This window comes from Nothobranchius furzeri, chromosome 12 (assembly GCF_043380555.1).
Source record: "Nothobranchius furzeri strain GRZ-AD chromosome 12, NfurGRZ-RIMD1, whole genome shotgun sequence".
NCBI lineage: Eukaryota > Metazoa > Chordata > Actinopteri > Cyprinodontiformes > Nothobranchiidae > Nothobranchius > Nothobranchius furzeri.
The window spans coordinates 13764675-13774674 of NC_091752.1; the positions used below are offsets into that span (position 1 = coordinate 13764675).

The following is a 10000-nucleotide window of genomic DNA, read 5'->3' on the forward strand; positions in this document are numbered from 1 at the left end:
TTGGTCTTGGAAAAGGGGGGCATCTTATAATCAGGGTGGTCCTATATTCAGGTCAGTACGGTACTAAGAAATCACAATGTAACTATAGCAACACTAGTGTGTGTGAAATCACAATGTAACTATAGCAACACTAGTGAGTGAGTGTGTGTGTGTGTGGGGGCGCGCGCAAGTGTGTGGACAAAGAGAGAGAGAGAGAGAGAGAGAGAGAGAGAGAGAGAGAGAGAGAGAGAGAGAGAGAGAGAGAGAGAGAGAGAGAGAGAGAGAGAGAGAGAGAGAGAGAGAGAGAGAGAGAGAGAGAGAGAGAGAGAGAGAGAGAGAGAGAGAGAGAGAGAGAGAGAGAGAGAGAGAGAGAGAGAGAGAGAGAGAGAGAGAGAGAGAGAGAGAGAGAGAGAGAGAGAGAGAGAGAGAGAGAGAGAGAGAGAGAGAGAGAGAGAGAGAGAGAGAGAGAGAGAGAGAGAGAGAGAGAGAGAGAGAGAGAGAGAGAGAGAGAGAGAGAGAGAGAGAGAGAGAGAGAGAGAGAGAGAGAGAGAGAGAGAGAGAGAGAACCCAGGTGCAGGTGATTTTAACAAGGCCAACACAAAGACTGTACTCTCAAAGTTCTATCAGCATGTCAAATGTCTCACCAGAGGAGAAAACACTCTAGATAATGTGTACTCCCAACATCAAGCATGCATATAGAGCCATACCCCTCCCCCACCTCGGTCGGTCCGACCATCTCTCTCTCCTGCTCTCCCCAGCCTACACCCCCCTCAGGCGCAGTGCCAGGCCCACCACAAGGACTATTACAACCTGGCCGGAAAATGCTCTCCACAAATTACAAGACTGCTTCACAGAGACAGACTGGGACATATTTGAACACCAGGACCTAGAAACTTTCACAGGATCAGTACTGGACTACATCAAGTTCTGTACTGCAAATGTGACAGTGGACAAAAGTATTTGGGTTTTTCTGAATCAAAAACCTTGGATGACCAGCGAGGTCCGCTCACTCCTCAAAGCCCGTGATGCCGCCTTCAGGTCAGGTGACAGAGCTCTGTATAGGGCTGCTCGAGCTGACCTGAAAAGGGGGATTAAAAAAGCCAAGTCAGACCACAAAAGGAATATCGAGTCCCACCTGTCCAGCAACAACACACGAGAGGTGCGGCAGGGAATGCGAGACATCATCAACCAGAGAGGCAGCACTGCGAAAACAGAAAACCTGAGTGTGCAGCTGGCAGAGGAAATAAACAGCTTCTTTGCCCGCTTTGAAACACCACAACAGCAACACTCATCTGTTTCAGCCCTGCTCCCATCCTCATCCTCACCTGGTTCTCACACCGCTCCACTCACTGTAACGGAGCACGATGTCAGACCCCAGGAAGGTGGCTGGTCCAGACGGAGTACCTGGCAAAGTACTAAGAGCATGCGCACACCAGCTCACCCTCATCTTCACCAGACTCTTCAACCTCTCACTCAATCAGGCAGCCATCCCGTTCTGTCTAAAATCAGCCACAATCATCCCAGTACCGAAGAAGTCTCCCATCTCCAGCTTAAATGATTACCGCCCTGTGGCCCTCACACCGGTAATCATGAAATGCTTTGAGAGACTAGTCCTTCAGCAGATTAAGGATCACCTCCCCCCAGAATTCGACCCCCACCAGTTTGCATACAGTGCAAACAGATCCACAGAAGACGCCATCGCCACAGCCCTCCACGCTGTGCTGAGTCATCTAGAGCAGCGGCAGAGCTACGTCCGAATGCTCTTTGTGGACTACAGCTCAGCCTTTAATACAATCATCCCAGACATCCTCATCAACAAACTGGTCACTCTTGGCCTCCCTCCTCTCACACGTGCCTGGATAAAGGATTTCCTCACAAACTGGCCCCAGACAGTGAGACTCGGCCCTCATCTCTCCTCCACTCGCACACTGAGCACCGGCTCCCCACAGGGCTGTGTGCTGAGCCCCCTCCTGTATTCTCTGTACACCCACGACTGCAGTCCGACCCACAATAACACTCATCATCAAGTTTGCTGATGAAACCATGGTAGTCGGACTCATTTCAAAGGAGACGAGGCAGAGTACAGAGAGGAAGTCCTGAAGTTGGCAGCATGGTGTTCAGAAAACAACCTGTCTCTGAACACCAAGAAAACCAAAGAGCTTATTGTCGACTTCAGGAGACACAGCAGTGACTTGGCCCCCCTCTACATCAACGGGGAGTGTGTGGAGAGGGTCCACACTTTCCAGTTCCTTGGTGTCCTCATCTCTGCTGACATCTCCTGGGAGGAAAACATCTCAGCGGTCATCAAGAAGGCCCAACAGCGGCTGCACTTCCTGAGAGTCCTCGGGAAGTACAAGCTGAACTCTGACCTGCTGCTGACCTTCTACCGCCTGCTAACCTACTGCATCACGGTATGGTACAGCAGCTGCACCAAGGCGGATAGAGTGAGGCTTCAGAGTGTGGTAAAGACAGCACAGAAGATCATCGGCTGTCCTCTCCCCTCCCTGATGGACATTTATTCATCCCGCTGCCTCAGTAGGGCAGCAAACATCATCAAGGATAGCTCCCACCCTGGCTTCAACATGTTCAGACTGCTTCCCTCGGGGAAGCGCTACAGGTGCATTAATACAAAAACCCACAGACTCAAAAACAGTTTCCTCCCCAAAGCAATAACCACCCTGAACTCACACATGCACCGATAACACAGCCCCCACTTCCTCTGTTGACCACCACTATCTATTTATACCAATTCTATGTGCAGTAATTGTATATACATAACACTATTACTGTCCATATGTATATAGCACTGCAGAACTGTACCAATACTGTGCAATAATTGTATATAACACTATTACTGTCCATATGTACATAGCGCTGCAGAACTGTAAACCCCCCCCCCCCCCCCCCGTATGTTTTTTCACACAGAGTAGGAGATGCTCTGTATCTCACTTTACATATGTATAGTGACAATAAAGGCATTCTATTCTATTCTATACAGCTTGGAGTAAGACAACATGCATGAAGAGGATGATGTGGACAAAACTCATTTGCCTAATAATTCTGCACTCCCTGTATGCTGTCAAATAGGTCACAAGTCCAGATACATAGATTAGTTTTGACCCAAGAGAGTTGGTTGAGCACATCCCACTGGTAATCAATGGGAAGCAAATCCAATTAGATTCCCAAATATGTAATGGATGTTACTAACTGTTTAAAGCCTGCCGCACACTAGAGCAAACTGCTGAGCAAACAGCCTCGAATGGCTGTTAGCCACTGAGCTGCCCTAGTTAAGACCGTTCAGAGTCTGTAAACAGGTTTTGACCTCATTCTTCAATGTGGTTTTACTGAGCCTGGTCAGATATGGGATGGCTGCCTGGTTTGGAGCCTGAACCACGAGGGGAAAAGGCTGATTAATGAAGTAAAGATGTACCAGCCTTGCAAGACATTTATGTGGATACTACCCTCAGACTGGGTAGATCAGTCTCTAGTGACCCAGAACCTGTGCTTTTCCAAGACTTTGAGCCCTTACCTTCCTGGAAAGTGTTTTACAGCAGTTAAATTTAAGAGCAATTGCTTTAGGTTCTCGTTTCTTCCCCCATTAGGAGTACTTTTAAACAAATCCTCTTAATGTAGTTTTATGTGAGCTGGACCTGCCCGTCTATACATAATATAGAAATGTTGTATGGGTACAGGCCATTTGAATTGTTTCTATGTTGAACTATTTTCTTATTGTAGCTACATAATACCTATGAATTGAAACTGTTTGGAACAGATATCAAGCTTGTTTCTCTTGACGAGTGATTGAGTAACTACAAGTTTGTTCCTCCTTGTTCCTCCCTGGTTAGGGTTAGGGTGGTTTACCTTACCTTAACTCTCTACTATTATGCATGTGATCTACATGTTTCCACTCTCCAGGTAAATTTGAGGAAAAGGAGGACCGGGTACCAAAGTTGGAGACCTTGAACAACTTGGGCTGCATGAGTTCCATCAACCTGGTGCTGACCAAGCAGGGTTTACTCCACATGGAGCTGCTGCTGCTGAAAACCTTCGACTGGAATCTGTACCTCCCTACAGCTGCTCATTTTATCGAGTACTACATGTCTGTTGGTGTCCAAGATGGAGACCTCCATGATGGCTGGCCTATGAGCAGCCTGGAGAAGACTAAACTGTACATGGTCAAGTATGCTGACTACTTCCTGGAGGTTTCCTTACAAGGTAGGTAGAATCATCATTCAGTTCAGTTCTGTTCAGTTCTTTTTTATTTCAAACATATTCACAGTCCTTACAACTTATCCTTCCAGCAATTTGTTTGAAAAGGAGTAGGCAGAAGTAAACACTTATTTAGCCCCACCCCCTTAGTTTTAACTCATTCTTGCACTTTTAGTCTTAACTTACTCAGACAAAATATAAAACAAACATCAAACAATGAACCAAACATACCAATACATCAAATAAACCATAAACAAAATGAACCATAAACAAACCCTGCCACATATTTACTTTCACAGCATACATATGTACATTTCAAATTCACGAAATGCGTAACAAACCAACCCTATCAACCTCAGTATTACTGACCTGGTTTAACCCCAATTTCTTCGTTTTTAGATCTATTTGAAATGTGTTTTTTATATTTACTTTTAAACTGGTTTAAGTTATTAATTTCTTTTCTTTGGTTAGGCGGTTCCATAATTTTACTCCTGCTGTTGTAATAAACATTCTTTTTAAAGTAGTTTTGGTACTTTGTATTTGAAATTCCATTTCCCTCTTAGGATGTACCCACCTTCTCTGTCTTTAAACATTTATTAATTTCTTTTGGTAGCATTTTATTTCTTACTTTATGTTATTTGTGCGGTTTTGAACTGTACCAAGTCTTGAAATTTGATAGCTTGCATTTTGATAAAATATGCATTTGTATGGTCCCTGTACCCTGCATTATTTATTAGTCTCGTGGCCTTTTTCTGCGTTATAGTTATTGGTCGGATATTACCTTTGTATGAGTTTCCCCAGACTTCTACACCGTAGCTCATATATGGCAATAATAAAGCACAGTACAATATGTTCAGTGCTCTCTGATCAAAGATTTGCTTAGCCTTCACCAGAACAGCTATGCCTCTTGCCAATCTCCCAGAACATAAGCAATATGTGGTTTCCAACAGACCTTGTGGTCAATGATCACACCAAGAAATTTTATATCATTTACTCTTTCTAAATATACATTGTCAACACATGTTTCTACACTGAGATGTTTCTTTTGATTTCCAAATAACATAAATGTTGTTTTATCTAGATTCAGTGATAATTTATTTATGTCAAACCACTTCTTTAATGTTAATTCCTGTGTGATCATTTCCACAACCGCTGTCAATTCTACACCTGAACAAATAATATTTGTATCATCTGCAAATATTACAAACTTTAGAATCTTTGATAAGCAGCAGATGTCATGTATATACATGATAAACATTTTTGGACCCAGTACTGAACCTTGAGGTACTCCACACTCAGTATCCATCAAATTAGATTTAAATTCACTTATTTGTACATATTCTTGTCTTCTCTTTAAGTAGCTTTTTAACCAGTAAAAACCACTCCTCTAAACCCATACCTTTGCAATTTTTTTTTATTAAAATGTCATGGTTAACCGTATCAAAGGCCTTCCTTAAATCTAGGAAAACTCCCAAGTGCATACCTCTTCTTATCCATATATTCTGTTATCTCTTCCATTAAATCTATTAATGCCAATGTAGTTGATCTATTTTTCCTGAACCCATACTGACTTTCTGTCAGCAATTCATGTTTTACCTCAAAACTGTCAAATCTTTTTATAAAAGCTTTTCCCATATCTTAGAAAACATACCTACACTTAACGCTATTTCTGTGATCTATCATCTTAAGCATCAAAATTAATAACTTTTACTCCATTAACAGGTCATTTCTGTTCATTTGATTCGAGTTTAGGACTCTACTGCAGTAGATTTGCGTTGATGAACAAACGCTTAGACTTTGGATTTTCCTCTCTTGGCAGCTTTATAGCCTTTTTCACATTTTTAAAACTTTCTCCACACATTAAAGGTTTAGTTCCCATAGAAACTGTGCAGTACTTCTTTCTGAAATACGATTAGTCACATGTCAACATGAAAATGTTCTCCCCCTCTGTTCCTGCATTAGCCACAGAAAGGAACATTTTTGCACTTTTACCCAAAAAAGAACAAAGGCAGTGGAAGAGGTGTTACTGTTAGCCACTCATACCATGAATATTAATGAGTGAGACTCCTAATCTTGTCGTTTTCATCTCCCGCTTCTCTGACTGACCCCTACTGAACACTGGAAGCATCAGTGGCACAGAATGGCAGCGGAAAGGTTTACGCGTGACAATCACTGCACTCCATTGCACACCAGGAGATTCTCAGCCACGATGCGGCTTCTCCGCTGGACTCGTCGATCGACTGGCGAGATGACGAAATCCCTCGAGTTTATGACATCCGCCATTAAACCCAAAAGAAGGAGATCACGTTTGATATCGCTATTTGTTGTCATATATGCTGTTGTTCCTCCCCACTGCCAGCATTAAAGCAATGAAAACACGCCGCTGCACATCTGCAAAGATGCAGGGAGTAAATAAGCCATTAGGTCACTTGTATTGACAGAATCTACATACTATATTTTCCGGACTATAAGTCGCACTTTTTTTCGTAGTCTGGCTGGTCCTGCGACTAAAGCCTGGTTTATGCTTCTCCGTCAGCTCCGCAAGGGACAGACACGCACGGATCGACGGAAGCGTTTTGCTTTCATACTTCTCCGTCTCCTGGAGAGTGTTGCAAAGCAATTCCCCAGCAGGACAACAGAGGGCGTAGCGCTGTTCTGTGGTATCCTGTCATGTATCGGTCCAAGATAGTGTGTTTATATTGTGTTTTTTGTGTATATAAGAGACTTTTAACACGGACATATTTGTCTCTCATTCTCTCACCTCTTCATGCGCTCCCCACCTCTAAACCCACGTTTCCTGTCATTTCCGTCCACAAATAAAACGCTTGCTGCGCATCTTTTCACTCCTCCAGTCACGGGAGAATTAAACTTTCATATTTTTAGTTTTTTCACAAGGTATTCTTCAAGCTTCTCCGTGTCTGCCGCTAGTTATCCTCAGCTCTCTTTGCAATGGTGGCGCTGTAAACAACAGCGGCGTCCTGACCTGGTCGTGACCAATCACAAGCTTGCGTAATCTGTCTCGTTCGACGGATGTTTAAAAAAGTGGGCTCGACTCCGTACGTACTTGCGTGCCTGCCGGAGCCCTACGCAAGGACGGATAATGGCGTTGCGTGTCTCCGCACTGACGCAGACGAAGAAGCATAAATCAGGCTTTACACACCAAAGTGAATTATATACCAAATTATGCATACCGCGCTGTTGCGGGCTGGCTCCGGTCCAGGTTTCAGCTCCTCTGCCCCGCCATCACCTGCGTGCCTGTGGCTGGGTGCTGCGGGCCGGCTCCGACCCAGGAATGAGCTTTCCCCGCCCGCTGGGAGGGTTTGAAACACCTCTGGTGAAGACTGTGGCGCGCTGCTGCGCCCTGGTTGTTTATTGTTTGAATGCTGTAAAGCATTCAAACTATAGTGATCCTGTTTCTCTTTATAGTTAGCTAGTTAGTTATTAGTTTATTGTTTGAATGCTGTATAGTGGTCCTGTTTCTCTTTATTATAGTTTATTGTTTGATCCTGTTTCTCTTTATTGTTTGAATGCTGTAAAGCATTCAAACTATAGTGATCCTGTTTCCCTTTATAGTTAGTCGGTTTATTATTCAGCTTCCGTACGTTTTTTGGCATTTAACTACTTCCACAATTCTTCAACTATTTACACAATTTTGGTATCAAAACGTTCAGCTCGTTCAGCTTATGCCGGCAATGACTTTTGGTATTAAAATATTTTATACTTTTTGAGATATTCAGCTTTTTCTGCGAGTTTTGGTCCCATTGAAATGAATGGGATTGCTCAATTTTCAGCTAAATCCTATCACTTTTTTGAACTCTTACTCTTATAGGTTAACTTTAACCTAGAGAGTTAATTCAAGATTCAACAAACTCACAAGACTTTCAGCTATAACTGGTTAATAAAATCTTTTACATATCTATTAGTTTTTCTAAAATCACAGGTAGAAGTTGAGGTACGGCTTGAGATTTTCAGAAAATATCTCAAATTATATTGGGCAGAGATGGGAGCACTGACCCTCCTTTGCTCCATTTCTGGCAATGTCCTGAGAAAACCGTAAGTCCGATTGAAATGAGACACATGCTGGCTTGCAGCTAACGGATATACCTTCGTTTTGAGCTATAAATCATGAATGTACTCCAAACATTGTGGTCGTACGTTTCATTTGTTTGAGAATATTTAAATAAAAAAAAGTCTCTCACCACTCTTAACTGAAAATTCCGCACTCTAACTTTTGACCTTCACGTTTTCTGGAAACAACTCTTTCCAACACACAGACCGTTTGGAGTACTGAAAGAAATTGTATCTCAAAAGGCAGGAATTTTTGTCAGCTTTTCAGAATGGGTTTCATTTTATCTGTAAGTGTTACGGTTCTTTCTCTACAAGCCTCAGAATGAGGAGAGACCCTGATTCTGTCTCAGTAGCTGCGTTTACATGTGCCAAATTTCCTCAATCCGATTGAAATCCTTTTTGATCGGAATTTCCGAATCTCTGTTCACATGGACACGAACTGAAATGATCAGATCATGCCGTGCATACATACGCACCAAGCATTTAATCCGATAAAATAGGTTGAGCATGCGCAGAGTTGCCTTTCCCAAAAGAAAAATTGTAAACAAACGCCATGAAACGAAATGAAAAAAGTAAAAACAGAAATAACTATTCTTCCTGCTTTCCTGATCCATTTATTCAATTTAATATTTTTATTTAGCTCATAGAAATTACGTTTTCTTCAGTGAATAACTGCAGATATATGCTTTGCTGCATTTTATTGTTGATTAAAATAAGGGAGGGTTATGTCTCTGCCTCTTGATCAGCTTGTCCGCGGGTCTGAAGTGACAGCTGTGCTGTAGCGCTGTGGCACAGAGCGGGGGTGGGGGGTGGGTTGTGGGGGGGTTAGACTCGTGTTTTATTACTGAGCTCTGTTGTGGCTTATTATTAATAACGTGACAATCAGCTGAAACTGTTGAGAAAAATCTGTTCAAACAAAGTAACAGAAGATGTTCAGAAAGTTTTAGAAGCCTGTGTTCATCATTAACGAACCGCATCTCAGGTCATCTGTGTTTACGTGCTTTTAACACGGACTTTACTATCGTCCATAGTATTTAACCGAGGACGTTTTCCTACCCAACATCAGCCTCCATCAGGTCTGTAAAACCTATATTATCCTGTCTTCTTTACAAGCGCGTCTCCATCACCTGCTGCAGAAGCTGCTGCGTTCAAAGCTGACAGAAACGGGGATCCGTGCGCTGCAACCCCCTTAATAAACCTGCGTAATTCCAGTACAGATTTGAACATGTTTGTCGATTGATTTGTGCAATAATCAGATTTTTATTTTATGTCCACAAAATGCAAGTTCTGAATGAAATATTACTGAAACGGGGACGGCTTTTCGTCGGATTTAAAAGCCGCTGCTCGTTAATTACGCCGTCATTTTTTAAGTCAGGCAGTCCAAATGACAGCAGAGAGGCCCGCTCGCTGTTGCACATATGCGCAGTGGGCATTATTTTACCCCAACAATCCGAATGGCTGTGTACATGCACGTCAATCGGAATGAAGAACGGAATAAACCACCTCTCAATGGGATTGAAATTTCAATCCGATCGGGCCGAATCGGATCAGAATACTCCGATTGACATGTTTACATGCAGAATTTTCGATCTGAATGGGCATTCAATCCGATTAAATATGCGCATGTAAACGTAGCTAGTGAAACCCATGTTAAAGGAACAGAGATTTTCTCCTCCGATCGGCTTCAGACAGCTAAAATGTTCTCATCATAGCTTCTAGATAATTCATGGTAGGCACATAAAAA

The 10000-nt window shown here is 42.9% G+C and overlaps 1 protein-coding gene across 3 annotated transcripts in view; it reads left to right on the plus strand.

The window, feature by feature from the left end:
* ccnj (cyclin J) overlaps positions 1–10000 on the plus strand; it is a 69016-nt gene that overhangs the window by 23450 nt on the left and 35566 nt on the right. For all 3 annotated transcript variants that reach the window (XM_054734951.2, XM_054734948.2, XM_054734949.2), the window contains one exon: positions 3895–4194. In XM_054734951.2, the coding sequence (XP_054590926.2) occupies positions 3895–4194 (300 nt within the window). The remainder of the gene's footprint in view (positions 1–3894; positions 4195–10000) is intronic.